Source organism: Haliaeetus albicilla, chromosome 14 (assembly GCF_947461875.1).
Source record: "Haliaeetus albicilla chromosome 14, bHalAlb1.1, whole genome shotgun sequence".
Classification (NCBI taxonomy): domain Eukaryota; kingdom Metazoa; phylum Chordata; class Aves; order Accipitriformes; family Accipitridae; genus Haliaeetus; species Haliaeetus albicilla.
In genome coordinates this window covers 262,023-280,564 of record NC_091496.1, presented here as the reverse complement: position 1 = coordinate 280,564, position 18,542 = coordinate 262,023, and the positions used below count along the sequence as shown (strand labels likewise).

The 18,542-nt window shown below is 49.0% G+C and overlaps 1 protein-coding gene across 19 annotated transcripts in view; it reads right to left on the bottom strand.

Annotated features, from left to right (window-relative positions):
- Nucleotides 1-18,542, bottom strand: part of SHANK3 (SH3 and multiple ankyrin repeat domains 3) — a 396,403-nt gene that overhangs the window by 315,134 nt on the left and 62,727 nt on the right. For all 19 annotated transcript variants that reach the window (XR_011327682.1, XM_069801392.1, XM_069801393.1 and 16 more), the window contains 3 exons: nt 18,178-18,381; nt 13,360-13,431; nt 385-493 (listed from right to left, as the gene is read on the bottom strand). Coding sequence is in view for 18 of the 19 variants with exons in the window: in XM_069801392.1 (XP_069657493.1) it covers nt 385-493; nt 13,360-13,431; nt 18,178-18,381 (385 nt within the window). In the remaining variant the exon portion in view is untranslated. The remainder of the gene's footprint in view (nt 1-384; nt 494-13,359; nt 13,432-18,177; nt 18,382-18,542) is intronic.

Genomic DNA, 18,542 nt, shown 5'->3' with positions numbered 1-18,542 from the left:
GCAGCAGTTTGCATTTGCCCAACCTGCCAGTCCCAGAGACAGCCTCATCCTCCCCAGAATCCCACTGAAAGATACATGGCCCCAGAGCTCTTTCATTTTATACTGTATTCCCAGACTCTCTATCTTTACACACACACACATACCACCTTCTCCCAAGAGCCTTCTGTAACTTCATGCTCCCAAGACCCAAGTGTCATAAGAAGACACGCTACTGAGAAATTCAGCTTACATCCCTCTGTTCCAAACCTTACATTTCAGACAATATATCATTTCCTACACCCCCTCAAAAACGACCACTCCCCCAGATTCCCACTGTGTCCCCTGGACACTTTCTCCCCAAACTGTGCTCTGTCATCCTCCCCTCTCTGAAGAAGCCAGTCTCACCTCCAGTATCCGGATCATGAAAGTTGGGGTCCAGTCCCTTCTCCAGCAGTCTGCAGACCTTCTCTGCGTTTAGCATCTGCACATACTCCATGAACTTCTTCAGATTTGCCTGCAGCCATGACACCCCAGGAAAACACACAATACACAGTGTTAACACCCCAATATGAAGAAAGAAGCCACCAGAGGAATACACCCATTCAGGAGACCCAAGGCAACCATCAAGAATAATGGGGCAGCACCCACCAGAAGCCACGGCACATGAGGGTATGCCGCATATCTACAGGGAACATGGTCCTTCCATCCCTCTCCTCAAGACTGGGATTGCCAGATCACCCCACAGGAGCCGTCAGGGGCTGCCGGCCACCACCCTCTGCCCCCACCGCATATCCCCTGCTAAGGCACTTTCTGTTTGTACATGCCATGAGGGCAGGCACACGTTGCACACACTTGCGACACAGGCACATCAGCAGACATGTAACTTAATGCATTTGCCAACAATTCAACATGGTGGTAGCCAGGGAAGGTGCTGTGCCAGCTGAGCAGCATCCCAGCAACAGTGAACCGTACTGCCCAGGGTTTCATCCGTGTCTCACTGCAACACCATGTACATTGTGTTGTGTCACAAAGTCATTTTAAGGGTGTATCACCCATCTGCCTGCTGAACTTAAAATACTTTGGAGGAAAGATCAGGCTACTCAAACACCAACCATTATTGTATGGCGCAGTGGGTACGGCTGCCACACTGTCTGCTGTCAACTTGTGCTTTATTCTTGGTGTAATTTTCTGTCTTTGGCCAAAGACTAAATCTTGTTCTCCTGAGGGGGCTGAGTGCCCAAAAGACTCTCCTTTAAATCCCCCTGGTTGTTTGTGGGTTGTTGGTTTTTTCCATTTTTTCTCTTTTGGACAGCTACACTTGATAAACACCTTATTTTATTAAATTTCTAGACTCTAGAAATTGCAACTCTGCCAGGCAGGCAGGCAACACTTGGACAGACTACAGTGTGAAAACACCCATCTCACACACATTTCCAGTCCAGATTTTCAGACCTTTGATTGCAGGTTGGCTGGGTTTTTTGGAGTTTATTTTAATCAAACCTTGCAGTAGCCACCTTTAGAAAAGGCACTCTAGAAAGTGTCTGACACAGCAGAAATACTGTGCAATTAGCTGAGGGAAGTCTTTGGGAAAAGCTCCAACCAACCGGTCAAGCTGCAGCCAACAGTCAGGGAACTGTTCTTGTGCCTGTGAACCACTGCACAGCTGGCTGAACACATCTGAGCAAAGCAGATTTTTCACCCAGTGAAAAAACTCAAGTTTCAACATTTTCCCCTAATTCGATATAGAAAAATTTTATCTTTTATGAAGTAAAATGAATTCCAAAGTGCTTCCCTTCAAATTTCATTTTGAAGATTTTCAGTTGGAAAATAGAAAAAAAACAAAACTGAAAATACCAAACAGCATGCAGAAACATGTTCAATTCTTTTCAAAGACTTCCTAAACACAATTTCATCACATATTATTTTGCATATTATTTTGATTTTGTTATATTTTCTAGGGGGGGAAACTGAATACTTTCAGAACCAATTCTACAGAGGAGCCTGCAAATCCCAAAACTTGGGACCCACAAGTTCATCTGTGCTATTTCTCTGACATGTTGTGGAGACCATGGTAAGAAGTCAGACAGAAAATATCACCAAGATGAAACTTTCCAAGGATGAGACAAATTAATGCTGGGCTGTGAACCTGATTTAAACCAAATTCAGTCTCTGTGTGGTTAGTCTGCAGAACCAAGACTAAAACATATAGCACATTTTTTCCTAAAATCAGCACCATCGAGCCATGCCATAAACAAGCCAGGTGACGTATTTAAAATTATATAGCTGTTTTAGCGCACTACTCCCTGCAACGTTACTCCACCTCAGCAGAGCTAATTAGCTCAGGCAAAACCCTACAGTAACACAGCTCCACTGCACCCATGCCGGTACTTGACCTGCTCGCTCTGGCTGTCTGCAGCAGCACACGGATGCATGCAGGGATGCCAATGCCACAGGAACACAGAAGATAATGCACAAAGCCACAAACACGCAATTCAGTCACAAGGTTCACTCCCCTCAGTGCCCCAGGAACAACAGTGCAGTAAGGCAAGAGCCAAGGAGAGCAGGGATTCAGTGGGGACAGTGGATGCCACAGCTGACCCCTGGGTGTGGAGCACAGCCCCTCTCCCTGTTCTGACCACCCTGCCCATCCCCGGGTGCTCCCTCACATCCCTCAAGACTGCACCAGCCCAGGCAGGGCTGTCAGGACAGACCCAACGCAACCGTGGGACAGTGCACACGAACAAGGAGAAACCACTCCGAGAGTGAAAAAGGCTTAGGTCACCCACACCAGGAGGTGCTGAAAATGTCTATGCGCAGTATAAGCAATCCCCACAGCACCAATGCTCTTATCATGAGCACGGCGAAAGGGCAACTGGCATCAACTGCAGCAGGGTACAAGCACTGCCTTTTTGGGTGGCAAAACATTCCCCTGACCCTCGCTGCTCCATGTTACTTCTCACCCAGATCCCCTCTTGCCTCATGAGTAACTGAAAGCAAAATCCACCTCCTGCTTCAGTATCCCTTCAGCTAATGCAGAAGTACAGAAACACTGAAGGAAATCACAGCTGCCTGCCAGCAATAGCACAGACGGGACGTGACAACTCCAGCAACCGCCTCCAGGATGCCATCCCAAAATGCCTCTTCCCAACCATCACCCGATTGCGCAGATTTAACCCTGTTCCTTCCACTCCCATTTGTCCATATGCCTCTTCTCCTCCCAGCAGCCGTTCAGCAGACGATGCTAACCTAACCCAACAGATGATGCTCCATGCATGGCCCCACTAAACCCCTGTGGCCAAGAACGGCACTGCCAGTCCCACCAAGAACCGCACCAGTGGTCGCAGGGCACATGGAGGCACGAGCCAAGGAAGGGACCCCGCACCACATCGCCCATCATCTTGACGCTGGCAGCCTCTGCCCATGCAGGCCACTGCACCAGCAGCTTTCCTGGGGCATCCAGGGACAGAGGCACTTGTGCACACCTCCTGCAAAGGCAAACACCATACCTCTACGTATGCGATAGCGGCTCATGGTAGTTTCACTTTTATGCTGCTACCAGACACATTACAGGCACTAACCTGAAGTTCTGCTCCTGAGGTTCTTCCAGCAGCTCTCATTTACAGCCCCAGAAATGCATCCTACCCAAACCATCAGTGCCCAGCAGCAGTATGCTCATTTACGTTTCCAGTTTTGTAGGTGCTCAGGAATTGAAAACATTTTTTGACCATAGGAAGTTGATGCACTATGTCAACTTTTAATGGTACTTTTTATATTTAGAAAGGAAACTGAAGAGAAAGCACGTGAGCTAAAGGAGAATGCAGAGAGAAGCATCCTCAATTCTGGGATCTGCATTCTCCTGCTGTAGATGCTTGTTCATGATCACAGTCCTGTGCATCACACAGGCTTTAACGGGTCTACGCATGGATTTTCCCTTTGGGGGAAATCAATTACCACCCTGCATTTCCCGATGAAGAACAAAGAAGGTTCATCTATCCAAGGTCTCAGACCAAATCCACAGCAATGCTTCAGAAATCATTCATAAAGTCCAAAGACTTAGCCAGTTGATTTATACATCGAAAAAATATTATTTTTCCATCAGTTTGTAGCTGCCTATCTGCTCTGCAGCATGCTCCAGATGGGCAGCTCAGTGCCCATGTTAAGAGGTTGCTGCAATTCACAAACTACTATGGAGAGAGGGTAGGACATCAGCACAGTGATTTCTGATCCTCCCTGGCACAGTTCTGTTCCTCTGGTTTGGTCCCAGACCTCAGGGAATAATGAAAATGCCAAAGAAAGCTGAGAATATAAATAATTAAAAAGACCATTCACCAGACGCATAATGTTACAGTGTTACAGGAATCCCATGCCCAGGATTTAGGTGACAGTCTTGCTCAACTTACAAACAAACCTGAATTAAGGCATAAGGGAAGAGACCAAAAAAAGGGAAAAATATAAAGATCGCAACTGCGATGGTGTCTCTGATCAGACTTACAGCCCAGCCTTACTAAGAGCTGTGTTTGTACAGCAAGGGCAGTGAGCTGTGGCGGTAGACATGGGCAAGCAGCCAGGAGCGGGGTCACCGTACGCATTTTACTGCCGAAAGATGGTGGGTTTGGAACTGCTCGTTTGGGTAACATGGCAGCAACCAGAGCGACCACAGCACCTCAACTGCAGGCACTGGGAGGAGCAGCGTGTACGAGCAGAGCAGTTCCAATGCCTCCCATTATCAAACAGTTTTCAGTTTCTTATTCTTTACCAACAGACGTATATAATTTGCTCAATTAAGCTGTTTTCCAGAATAAAGTTTCTTTCAAGTTCAGTACTTCTATGACCACAGAGAGAGAGAGACCATCATTTCTATGCACAAATTCTGGGGAGGCAGTCTGCTACTTCCCAGATAGCTCTACGGCACTACAACAATAGCCAGATTTGGGAAATAACAGAAATTGGATTAGGTAAAAGAAGAAGAAATTGCTAATTGAAACATCCTGGTCACTATACACTTGAAACCATTGCCTCAAGATCTCTTCCTTGAAGGCCTATTGCGCATCTTGCCTTTGCAGCCCAATAACCAGAGAACCGAACCCCCCATCAAGCTCCCTTATTCACTCCCAGCACCTCCTGGGTGTCCTTCAGGGTTCCTGGAGAGAAGCTGCAGCAGGTCTGGGGGGCCACTGCAGAGGAACCCCAGCTCTGCCAAGGCATCTGCCAACAGGCAGGGTACGCAGTCCCCGCTCGACAGCCCATGGACATCTGCCCGCAGCTCCCAGGTGCTGTTTCAGCTGGTTTTGTCAAAGTAAGTGGCCCATTCCCAGCAAGCCGGTGCACCCAGACCTGAGGCACCCAACATTTGAACCACCACCAAAGCATGGCACAGGACCAACCAAAGAGTTTAACTGAAATCAGAGCAGTGCTGCACGGTGCAGCCAAAGCCGCGTGGCAATCCCCACCTGTGGCACAGCCGGCCCCTTGCAGAGGGGAGGCAGGGGCTCTCAGCAAGCTGTTCCCCAACCAGCTGCGACCATGGTCATCGCAGCGGACCAGGGCGCTGAAGCGCACAGAGCGGTGCCAAGCCAACAACAATTTGATCCTGCTTTAATGTTTCCACTTAAGTAAGATTTCAGTTACACTAAAGGGAACTCCCATTTAAGAATGCACCTGTGTAACCTGAGTTTGCAGCATAACAGCTGATATGGACATCTGTATTTACAAGCATTTATAAAAATGTATTGGTTAAATGGCCCTTCTGCCAATAGTCATGAATTCAAGCGTGCTTTTTTCATTCAGAATCAGAAGCAAAACATACTTAGCTTTTGAAATCAACTCAAACACTACAAATATGTCGCAGCCATGTCCCTTGCTGGGTACATTATATCCACTTTTCACAATGAAGCAAATGCTGGTATTTACATTCTTCCATGTCGGTTTTTCAACTTATGCTGCATAGAAAAGCTTTCCTATCTGATTGTTTTCCATTTCAATTTAGCTAGAAACACAGAATATTTTCCTTATTATTTGGACTGATTCACTCAAAGCTGAAAGGAGATTTGAGAACTGAGCAAGTAAGGAAGCTTGTTTTCCTCCCCCAGTCTATGAATAAAACCCTGGTGGGAAAGGAATGAGATCTCATTATTCTAAGAACTTGAGGGATTTGGGGCCAGGTTTTCAAATGTATTAAGGTGACTAGACATGAAAAGAGAGAGCAAATGTCAGACTCCCACTGAAATCAAGGGGAGCTAAGCAGATGCCTAAACCGCTTAGGCAATTCTGAAATCTCACTAGATACTTGCTTATTTTCTGGCACTGAAATACCTTTGAGAATCTGTGATGAGAACCACTCATACAAACCAAATCTTCCTTTGTTTAAAAGATCAGTCAGCTTTAAACACAAAAGATATGTACTGATAAATTTACTTTTCATCTTCTGTGTCCAGTACATTCAAGCAACATTTACTTAAGTGATAAAGACACAACTTAAAATTTTATTTTGCTTTAACTTTAATTGAATTTCAGCTTTCATCCAGATGCAGTTTGATACAAATCAAAAGAATAAAAAATAATCAGACGCCAGTTAAAGCATGGCATCCCATTTCCTATATGCAAAAATTAAAACAAAAAATGTATTTATATAAAGCTATCTAACTGCTTAAACAAACACTCATAATGGATCTTCCCATGAGCAAAAGCACCATATTTAGTGTGAAGATTATGGCGATTTGCAAATCGATAGGTTTGAATGGCTATAGTAACGAGAGCAAAGCAAGATTTCTCTGGGGAGAAAAAAACCCCAAGACCCAACAAAATCTCATGCAAATAAAATTAAAGCTCAGAGTAAGACTCCACCTTGCTTTTTTAAGGGGCCTTTTAAGTCTCTTATTTCCCACGTGCCTTTGTGCAAACAGCAGCAGGTGGCACAGCCCGGGCAGGGGTCAGGGCCCAGGGGCTGTGGGCAGGCAGGACCCCTCTCACCCCTGCACCAACAAGGGCTTTAAGGGAACTGCAACAGAGCTGAGCTCACACCTGCTCTATCTCCCGCCTGCTACCTGGAAACCCTTTGGGAAGCAACCCCTGTCTTTGGGATCTTCTTTCTTGTGGGTGAGGCTGCACTGCTCCCTGAGGAGGAGGATCCTTGTAAGGAGAGACAGGAACCAAAGCCTGGGTCTGCCCTTACCCTTTGGGCTACTGCCCAAACTGCAGCTCTGGTGCTGCAGCTCGGTTCCCATATCACTACACAAAAGACCTGCTTCAGCAGGTGACTCCTGAGCAAGTTTGAGGCACTTTTGTTTGTTTACAAGAGTGAGAAGAAGGTTCACACCAGGTGAGCGCCTGGGGACAGGGCACAGCTCCAGCCACCCAGCTGGCAGCCGTCGTGCCGCAGTCCATTATCCCCTGCTAGCACCAAACCGCAAGAAAAATCAACACCCTCCAGAAAAGAAAAGCTCATTGAGAGGAAACTGGTGCGAGGGAACAAGCTTCTCTCTTGAATCGAAATGAAAGAAAATAAATGAGATATTCTTCTTGCAGAGAAATTATTCTGTCACTCACTATTCACCGCAGGCTGGGTGCTGGGGGAAGCCAACCGCAGGCACCCGGCTAGGGTGCTCTGCAAGAGCGGAAAGACAACACATCCCCTTCACACCAAGCACACGCTGATGTTTCCAGCAATTTCAGTATCAAGAAAAGACTAATATTTTCCCAGGGTCCAGTTTCCTCCAAACAGCAGCTGGAATTAAGACAAACCATCCACCTTCCAGAGCGTGGCAGCTGCCACGGGGTCACAGGCCCTGGAAGAGGCTGGAGAAGACCAACCTCCTCCCTCGCACCAGCTGCGTGACGAGCTCTCACACAGGCCGTTAGACACCTCAATGATTCCCATAGAAACGTCAAATAATCGATTTCATGACACACCACAGCAACATTTAACTGCTCTCTCGGAGGCTGGCCCAGCACACCTCCAACACCCGCCTGGAGCACCCCCAGTGCAAGCAGGACAGGGCCCTGCAGCGGCCCACATGCGGAGGAGGCCAAGCCCTAGCAGAGGAGCAGGGGCAGCCCCGCCATCCTGACGGTAGTGCCCCCTCCCAGCGGGGACACCTCCGCCGCACGGGACACTGCCGGGATGTACCGGCTTTGGCCGGGAGAGAGCTGCATTTTTTCACAGGAGCTGGTACGGGGCTGGTTTGGATTTGTGCTGAAAGCAGCATTGGTAACAGGGGGATGTGTTAGTTATGGCTGAGCGGGGCTTGCACAGAGTCAAGGGCTGTTCTGCTCCCCACTCTGCCCCACCAGCAAGCAGGCTGGGGCTGAACAAGGAGCTGGGAGGGGACACAGCTGGGACAGCTGACCCCAACTGACCCAAGAGATATCCCAGACCATAGGATGTCGTGCTCAGCAATAAAAGCTGGGGGAAGGAGGAAGAAAGGGGGAGGTTTGGAGTGATGGCGTTTGTCTTCCCAGGTCACTGTCACATGTGACCGAGCCCTGCTGTCCTGGGGATGGTTGAACACCTGCCTGGGAATGGAAATGGGAAGCGGTGAACAAATTCCTGATTTTCCTTTGTGTGCACACACAGCTTTTGCTTTACCTGTTAAACTCTCTTTATCTCAACTCACCAGTTTTTTCACTTTTACCCTTCTGATTCTCTCCACAGACACACTGAAATCTGGGTCAGCTGTTACCAGAGGAGGATGGTGGACCGGATGGCCTGTGGTCACCCAGGGCAGCCTTCGCATGCTCTCAGCCCTTAGATCCTGCCGTCCTGCCCTTTGTTCGTTAGTTTGTCTGGGTAGAGAAGGAGAAGTCAGAGACAAGTGAGATGTCTCCTGCAGCAGAGAGGTAGGACAGGCCTCATTTGCACCCAGCTTTGATAAGCCAGTTGACAAGGTCCAATGTGTTTCTTGCTGTAGAGGGGGGCCCCAGGATGCAGATGGCACTGATAGCAGTGCAAAACAGCAAACAGCAAGACACCACACTGTTCCCCATCCTCAGGTCTTGAATCCTTGCCCCAGCCTTGATCACCTTCAGCCACTACTAACGCAAAATCCTCCTCCAGCCCGGGCAAGCGCAAGCCCTCCATCCCGAAGGCGGGTGCAGCTGCCCCTCACGTGCTGCCTCTGCCAGCACACGCTGCACCAGCACACACAGCCACTCCCACATCCAGCTCCAGTGGCCCACCTCTTCCCAAGGTCCTTCACAGCCTGTGCTTGCTCCTTTCTGCTGTCTCCTCCCAGCATCGCTGTGGCCATGGCATTCGCTTCCCTCACCCAGGTGCACGTCAGGCGAAGACATCCCCCGCATCCAGCTGCACTGCAGAGCAGTGCCACTGTCCCCTCCCCTCTACAACCACCCCTCTTGCACACTAACCCCAGCAGGAAAGATGGTGACAGTCCCACCACGGAGGTGCTGTGGGTGTTTCCCACCAAGCTGACACTTTCTTACTGCTTTGTGTCCCTGCCTGCACCCATCCCAGCCCCATGACAGGGCTGCCGTTCTTATGTAACTGTACAGTTTGCAGCGCAAGAGGATCACCATCTGTGGCCAGCGCTTCTGGCTCTACACTAATGTCAGTCATCTGCAACAGTAATGGCATATGTGCTCCTAATAATTACTTTAAGTGTGTTTTAAGTGTGTTGCTTCTTCCCCTTCAAGGTGGTAATATCCCAAGTCTCCTGGTAGCACAATGCCCTTCGTGGACATTTTGGTAAATGCCAAGATTTTTCTGCACAGATTTTCGTTTATAAGCACAATGGGATTGCCCTTTTCTAACATGCATTTTTTTGCACTCCCATTTCTAAATGGTCTACTGCAATTCAGTGGGAAAAATATCTATAAGAAATGTCACTGCCTGCAGATCCCAACAGGCGCAAGGGACTGAGGCTGATTGACTGATTTTACCAAGTCACTTTGTTATTGCTAGCAATACAAGAAAACAGTTCCCCCACTTCTTAGAACAAGTCCACTGGCACTCAAAAAAAGGAGTTATTTTCTTGTCTGTCTCTTTTAATGGCAGTTAAGAATCATGTTTCAAGGTCATTGAAAGATTCAAGCAGTGTATCCTGCCACTGAAAGTCATCCACTCTAAACTCTGAACATTTTCACACTTCGCTCTCACTCAGATGAGACCATTAGCCACAAGCCTAAAGATTTCACACCACAGCCTCAGGAGCGGTCCCACCATCCTGTTAGACCTAAAGCTAATCTTTCACAGCCCTTCGAATTACCGCATCTCAGAAAGAAATGTATTTCACTGCCCGAGCAATTAGGCATCACTACAAATAACAGGGAAGCCTCACGCCTCGAGTGCCACGTACAGTCTGCACCACACCTCAGAGGCATCACCTCCATGCATCTGCTTTCCCAGAAGAAAACGCCAAGGCCTAAATGCACAGACAGAAGCAGAAACCCCCACAGCAGCTGACCTGATGCATAAGCCTGTACAAGCCTGCAGCGGTGGAGGAGCCAGCCGTTCCCCAAGTCAGCCCAGAGACACTTCCTCACTGCGTGTTCGACGTAGGGAATGAACCCCCCGACCCGGTCCTGCCCTGCCGCCAGCCCCCACAGCATCCCTCCGTGGGGTCGGTGGCACAGCAGGAGGACCGTCCCCCTGCGGTCCCTCGCCCGGCAGTGTCTGGCACAGCCACGACAGAGGCAGCACAGAAGATGGGGCAGAAGCAGGCAGTACCATGCTCTTCGCTCGGGGTCTGCGGTCCCCAGCAGATTGCTGGTTTTCTCTCTGCTCAGCCCGCTGCTGTCCCAGAGAGGAGCCCATGTCCCTCTGCTCTCTGTCCTCCTCTCACCTTCAAGCCAGCTGCTGGTAGGCTGCACACGCACACTCCGCTCTCACCCTCTCCCAGCGAAACAGCGTCGATCTGTGCCAGGCGGGTAAGTCACGCTGCTGCCGTCTGTCAGCACCGGCATCACTTCAACGAGTGGCTGGCATGAGCACGTCTCCCGCTCACACCCCTCCTGGCGCTAGCCCCTGCGGCTGCCTCCACTGCCTCCCTCGCACCGCAGCCCTGCAGGAGCAGCCCTGGGGCAGGACAAGGGCTCCTTTTCTGCCCCTACAAGCACCACGGCCCACGGTGCCCACAGGCTCTGGGAAAACACCAGCCAAAGGAAATGCTCATCAGCATCCTCTTGATGGAGGCAAAAGGGAGCGGAGATGCGGGATCTCACTCAGATGCCGTATTTTATCGACAAGGGATGGTTTAAAAATAAAGAAACAACATGAAGGAAATTTGTTCTTTAAGTAGAAATTAAAGCATGGAGATTAAGTGAATATTTAATAAAGTGCATTTATGGCTGCTACACACTTGTAGGGGAAGTCCTCAGATGCTGCCGCTCGGGTCTCCCTGTGGCAGACACCTCCGGCCTTCCCTCCAGCAGGCATGGTCTCTCACTGGCAAGGCTCAGGAGGACCACGATTCACGCTTCCTGGTGCCAGAAAGATGCTGAGAGCTTTCCAGATTTGCTGCCTGGATATTCTTATGCCACCAGACAGAAGCCTCATGACTTTAATCTTCACAGGTCAAACCTGAACCCTAACAGCATTTTTGTTTCTTGTTTCTGCAGCTCTGCAAACAGAAGAGAGAGGACCTGCTTCTTCCCATGAAGAGGATTTTCACCTTTGGGGTAGGTCAAGCCCTTTGGGAGAAGGTTTTCTTCTCTTCTGTTTTACATCTGTGGCTCCACCTAGCCCAGCTCTTGCTGTTGTACCTGTAAAATTTACAACCCTTGCCTGCCTGTCTCTTGCAGAGCAGATATGACCAGAAGCAAAGCACCACCCTGCAGACCAGCAGCAGGAGCCACGCGTGGGTGCCCAGCAGTGATGCAGGCTGCCAGGAGGCCGAGGAGGAGGCACAGCACCCAGGTGCGCCTCCACAGTTGCCCGGTCCTGGGCACCTCCTGCACGTGTCTGGGAGCCGTCGGCTGACAGGCGAGAACGGCCAAGCAGCCGAGAAGGGTCAAGGCAGACAATGGCACGTGTCTCGTCAGAGGGCAAAAGGAAACCAGTCAAGAGACTGCCCAGCCCTCAGCAAGAAGCGGTTGCTCTGCACGGGGGGTTCTGAGGGAGCTCATGATACACAGCAACAAGGCAGGTTAGCAGGGAGCCCTGGGGTCCTGGCCAGTCCCACGTCCTTTCTAAAGAAGAACCCCAAAGCCTCTCTGCACAGCCTTCCCCAGCACAGTGCCCTCCACACACAGGCCATCCCTGTGAGCCTCTCCACACCACCGCTCCCTGCCCCAGCCCTTCCCCATGGACTCTCCCAGAAAATTAGTTTGATGGGGGTTGTAGGCGTCCTCGTGCCACCCAGCAGTTCGAATGCTGCCCAGTGCGTTAGTGCAGTTCCCATGTGCCACTGGCCCCGGCCTCCCAGGAACCATCAAAGTCCCCACGGGGCCACATACTATCTCAAGGCACAATTATTAGTGGCAGCAGAAATCTTCTGATGGTTCCAGACCTCTCCACAATTACTGTTCTTAATTTCTTAGGCAAGAAGTGACATCATGGGACCACCGCAGCTGTCCAGTGGAAGACCAGTGCAAGAGGGCATCCAGCCAACACGTGCACCAAGGCCTGCTCACCATTAGTATCCCTGACCCCCCGGCTGTGCCAACTGCGGCATCCCTGGCCACAGAGCCTAGTGGTTTTGGTGGGGTGTCTTTCCTCCCAGGAAACACCCATTCATGCAAAAGCACCATTCCTGCCACACTCCCTGTTCTCCAAATACCCAGACAGTCTGTTCAGTGCCTGCACTGTTAATCTTGACACATGCCTTGATCATTGCCCATGACACGTGGGGACTTCAGTAGACCACGAGCGCTTTCCACTTCACATGTGGATCCTACCAGCAAAAGCCTGACCCAAACACATGGATTAAAGCCAGAGACAAAGCAATGAGCCCGCGTGCAAGGCGGAGGCGTGCTGCAGCCTCTCACTGGGGGAAGGGAAGGTGTGCTGCTCAATGTATACCATTGTGCTCTCCAGGCATTTAGTGACTCCTCCATGCCAGAGAATAAAGCTTCTCTTCAAGCGGCCCACCATGTGTTCCTCTGCCTCACCACCCCATGCAAAGCTGACCCCACACTCTCCCGCAGAGCCTTGTCCAACCACACCTGCCTGCGAGCACACGTAAGCAGTACAAGTCTATCCCTGTGTGGGCACCCCACCATGGCTCGATGGGGTCCTTCAGCTTGCACTCCCACCTAAACCACCCCAGGCTTCGGCAAGCACCATCCATTTCTCGTGAGTGTTTTGCAGTCTGGCAAGCAGGAAAGACTGAAACATCCCAAAACCTGGTATCCTCTCTGTGATAAGTCACCATCAATGCTGAACATGCTACTAGGGCTTTGAGCTTGCCAGCTAGACTCCAGCCTTACCTTTGTATGGAGCTTGGCAAACTGCTTGTCATCCAGCAAAGTCTGGGTGTACACACGCCTTTTGTACCGGAACTGCAAGAAGGAAGAACATCAGATATGAGATGAACAAAACCCACTCAGCATCAAACTGCTCTCGAGCAGCTCCAGTAAACATCTGCTTGCATGAAGACATTCAGTCTAGATCTGAAAACAACAACAGATATAGAATATACTGTTCTCCTTCATAATTTGCTCTAATAGTTAATTGCTTTCCTCACTAAAGAAATTCAGACCATTTTTTATAGGAATCTGTCTGGTTTCAGCTTCCAGATGGTGTTGGCTTTGTTCTGCTTCTTCCCAATTAATTAGGGATCTCTCTAACAACAGAAAGGTTTTCCCCAGGATGGTTCTTATACAGGTGGTCTAGAGCCAACTTCCCTGTAAGCAGACTGAGCTCTAAATCTTTATTGAGGGATCTTCTCTTTTGTTCTCAGATCATTTCTGCTGCTCTTTTCTGTGCCATGCCTCTCTCCAATGTCCTTTCTCAAGTACTGTTGCCCACACACTGCTCCAATACCAACCACTTCCACCCCAGCCACTCCTAAAACCAACTCGCTACTTGCCAGGGTACACGCTGAAGTTTTACAGGGTCACGCTGTGCCACAGCATCACACAGGGAATTGCTGTTAGGCTTCTTAACCAAAAGGTTCAAAAATTTTCTTCAGAAACTTTTTTTCCACAATGAGAGTCCTTCCTTTGAAGCAGTCCTTGTGCCTGTATGTTTGTCATTTGGCTGACTGTTTTGGGTTTGTGTGGCGGGGTTTTTTTGGTAGCGGGGTGGGGGGGCCACAGGGCCGGCTCCTGGGAGAAGCTGCTGGAAGCTCCCCCGGCTCGGAGCCAGACCCGCCTCTGGCCCAGGCCGAGCCCCTCAGCCACGGCAGTAGCGCCTCTGGGAGAAGAGATTTCAGAAGGGGAACGAACGCCCCGTGAGGGAGTCGGGGGAGCGGGATGTGAGAGGAACCCCTCTGCGGATCCCGAGGTCAGGGAAGGAGGAGGGGATGCCCCCGCAGCCCGTGGTGAGGCGGCAGGCTGTCCCCCCCAGCCCATGGAGGGGAGCGGGGGAGCGGAGGCCCCCGAAGATGGCCATGACTCTATGGGAAAGCCTGCGCTGGAACAGTTTGTGACTGAAGATCAGCCCGCAGAAAGGACCCACGCCAGGGAAGTTCGGGAAGAACTGAAGCCCACGGAAAGGACCCACGCCAGGGAAGTTCATGAGGAACTGCAGCCCGTGGGAAGGACTCATGTTGGAGGAGTTCATGAAGGGCTGTCTCCTGTGGGAGGGACCCCACGGCGGAGCAGGGGCCGAGTGAGGAGTCCTCCCCCTGAGCAGAGACAACGTGTGTGAGGAACCGACCCCAGCCCCCATCCCCTGTGCTGCCAGGGGGAGGAGGTGGAGGGAACCAGGAGTGGGGTTGAGGTGGGAAGACAGGAGGGTGGGGGGGGAAGGTGTTCTCAGGTTTGGTTTCACTTCCTAATGTCCTATTTTGTTTTGATTTGATTGGTAGCAAATTAAATTGATTTTGTTTCTTCCCCACGTTGAGCCTGTCTTTTGCTCGTGACCATAAGAGGGAGTGATCCCTCCCTGTCCTCGTCTTGACCCATGAGCCTGCCTTTACATTTTCTCCTCATCCCACCATAGCCGGGGGGTGAGCAAGGGGCTGCATGGTGCTTTGTTACCGGCTGGGCTTAAACCACGACACTGACTTAAAGCATACTTTGATGGGACCCCCACTTACCAAATGACCTAGACAGCACAGTTGACATTGTTACATTCTCTGCCAAACTTTGTGTAATCAGACTTTATCAGCAGTGGTTTTACATTTACACCCAGATCCCTGGGGTAACGACATCAAGCTTGGCATTGGTCCCTAAGAAACTCCACTAGAAATACATCTATGCTGTGATGATTGCAGTGACAACTGCTTTTTATCGTTGATTAGTTAGCCAGTGGTATTTGTCCTACTGATGTTTTATAGTGCTATTCCTGAACTTGAATATCATGTAGAACAAAATCAAGTACCCCCAAGTGGCTGCTACCTTTGTACAGTTATCTTCATCAAGCAGAATTATGATTTCCATAAAGAATGAAAATTTGTTTGACTAGGTCTTTTTTCAATGCATGAATTGTATTCTGAGATTTTGAACTGCTATGAACTTAACCCTCCATCAACGTTTCATTATTTCAGCTGGAACTGACACCAAGTTATCTTTGGACTGCAGTTACTAAGCTCATCCCACTTACTTTTCAATATTGGCAAAATATTAGCACGTTTTCAGTCTATTCCAAACTTGTACTGCTGGGCAGATGTTTTCACACACAACTTTTTTTTTTTTTTAATCATTCCAAGGTAAAAATTGTCTTGCCCACTGATTTACAGACATTGGTCCTTTGCAGATGCTGCCAGTGTCAGGGATCCTTTGTGCATCCCTACAAAGTCATGCAAGTATCCTTCAGTGGCTCCTCTTCACACCCAGCACCACATTAGTGGGTCTGCAAATGAGCTCCATGCCCAGCCTCCGCCTCTGAGCCCTGGGCAGCATGCCGGCGGAGCCGGGACAGCGCTGCTCTGCAGACCACTCGCTTTTGGCTTCCTGCCCGAACGCATCGGCTCGGGTGGATTCGCCCACTGCTGCTCTCCCAGCACCCATCCTTGGGGAAGGTCCTGCAGGGCTCCCAGCTGCCCCACGCTACGCAGGCAGGGGCCAGGGCAGTGCATCAGTGAGGCAGGTCTGAGAGAGGGAAGCCAGGCTACATCGGCTTTGATGCAAGAGCAATGCACGCTGCCACCCAGGTTCAAGGCAAAAACCTCATCTGAGAAGAGTTAAGTGGTACAACACATAGTCAGCTCTCAAAACTTAGCAACAAAACTTCTGAAGAAGCAACTGAAGTGGGCAGCCAACCCTAAGCTAGGCACATCCCAACAGTTTTGCTCCAACAGCTTGCCTGCAGACCAGACTTGCACAGGGAAGACATACAGGCATGAGAATTTCCAAATCTCATTCAAACTTACAAGGTGCGTGAACCAAATGTGAGATGATTAATAATGGTGAGAACTCAACGGTGTGTTTGGCATGCAAACAAAAGTAACTACATCATTAAGAAGAACACAATAAGCTTCTGACAGTAGATAGCAACCAGTAAGATAATATGGGATAGAGTCAATGCCCCCAAAGGCACATGAGGGTAACTGGATCTCAGCAGATGGGCAGGTAGACCCCACTGCATATTGCTTGATCACCAACACACTGCGTGGCAGCTGCTATTTTAATCTGATAAAGTAATCTGGAGTACTTAGAGCTCTCCCTGGCATAGAACAGAGCCAGCATCCCACCTCTCCAGGGAACTACTCCAGAAACCTGCTTTTTAATGTAATTTTTTGTCAATATTCACGAACCCCTCATTTATCTGATTACCTTCATGTGCAGCCCTGAGGGCTAATTTATCTTTTGGGTTCAAGAAACCTCAGTGGTATCATCATAGGACTTATGTCTTGTAAATACATTCCGGATTTTTGGTTTTCCATCTGGATTCTCCAGCGCTCAGCTCAGCTTCTTATCAAGTTATGAAGAATCGAAATGACACACAACAAATATCCATGTCAAGTCTGCATTTAGATGTGTGTGCTAAGACATTAAGTGTGGACGTTATGCTAAATTGTACAAAACCAAAACATTAAAGCCTGTATAAGGAACATTAAAAAATTTACTACCTCATAGGTTTATTTGCAAGCATTCTTAATGTTGTTCCAAATGTTTTTGTCTAGATTAAACATTAGTTTCCTAAGAAATTGTGCTGTACTTTCTTTCCAAATTAGTCAGGATTAGTTGTAATAACAGCATTCACGCTTGCATTTATAAGAGCTCGTGAAGCTTAAGTGTGTAATGCTTTCTAAATAGACTCTGTGGGTAAAATATAGCACAAGATCCCTAAATTTAGAAGTCCACATGCAGTGGACTAGAGTCCCATTACAGCCAGTGGGGATGTCCACAGTGACAGTCAATGGAGCCCAAGAAATGCAGCAGGTCGCCTTAGAATAAACACCTACATGTGATCACCTGAATCCCAGCCCAAGGCAAAACCTATAGTGAATGTGAATACAGAGTTCATTCAGTTAATTTCTGCTCTAGTTAATTTTCTGGAACAGAAAATAGTATAGATTATCCTCCATGCTCATCACACAAATGAGGTCCCTACAGGGACAGCCATTTGCTGTCAAAGCACACAGTTGCGTTCCAGTCTCTACAGTAACTGTAAATTAAATAAAATATAAGCTCAAGTCCTTCAACCTCATATTCAAAGATCTCCCTATGACTTTCCCTCTGTACCTACAAGACCAGCTTTCCTTCTGTTACTGCAATTTCCCATGACAGTTATGCGCCACTAGAAAAAAAAGAAATTTTGATCAACGGGGTCAGAAAACAGGGAAGCTGTTTCACAGGGCTAGGACAGATGTTATGGAGCTCTTGAACAGACAGAGTCACGAGCAACTAAAACTCAGAGGCATTTGCCTCAACTTTCCCTCAATGAATACTCCATGAGTAAACATACAGCCACACAAATTTCTGTGCTTTCACTCCTGGAAGGGAAATGGGGAAAAAAAAGGGGGGAGGGGGACAGGGGTCATTAATATCTGTGGTGCCTGCAGAACCTACAGTGGAAGGAATCATAGAAGTCCTACATACTTATGTACATATATATATGCATATATATCTAGATACGTATATATAGATATATACACATTTAAATTAAAAAAAAAAAAAAAAAAAAAAGACAGCTACCTCCAAGTAGGGGACAGGAGTGTCTGGATTCAGAGGGTACTCCCTTAGCAGGCGCTCCTCATCCAGAAACTTCCCAGCCCTGCCGTTGAAGGCTGGCTGGAAGAGCCCATAGTTCAGAACATCCTTCAGGCTGTGGTTCAACGTGCAGAGGATACGCTGCTTGGAAACCCATACAGGAACATCTGGATTCAACCGTAGACACTTCTGTGGAAAGACACAGAGGGCAATTAGAGCCGAGCATCACCAAGGTCCTGTACCCCATAGCTGCACCCAGGAACCTGCACCCAGGAACAGCCACAGTAAGAACAAGGAGAACGCTAAAATGGGAAAGCCATAATCTTTTCCATGTGAGTAGGTTATAGGAA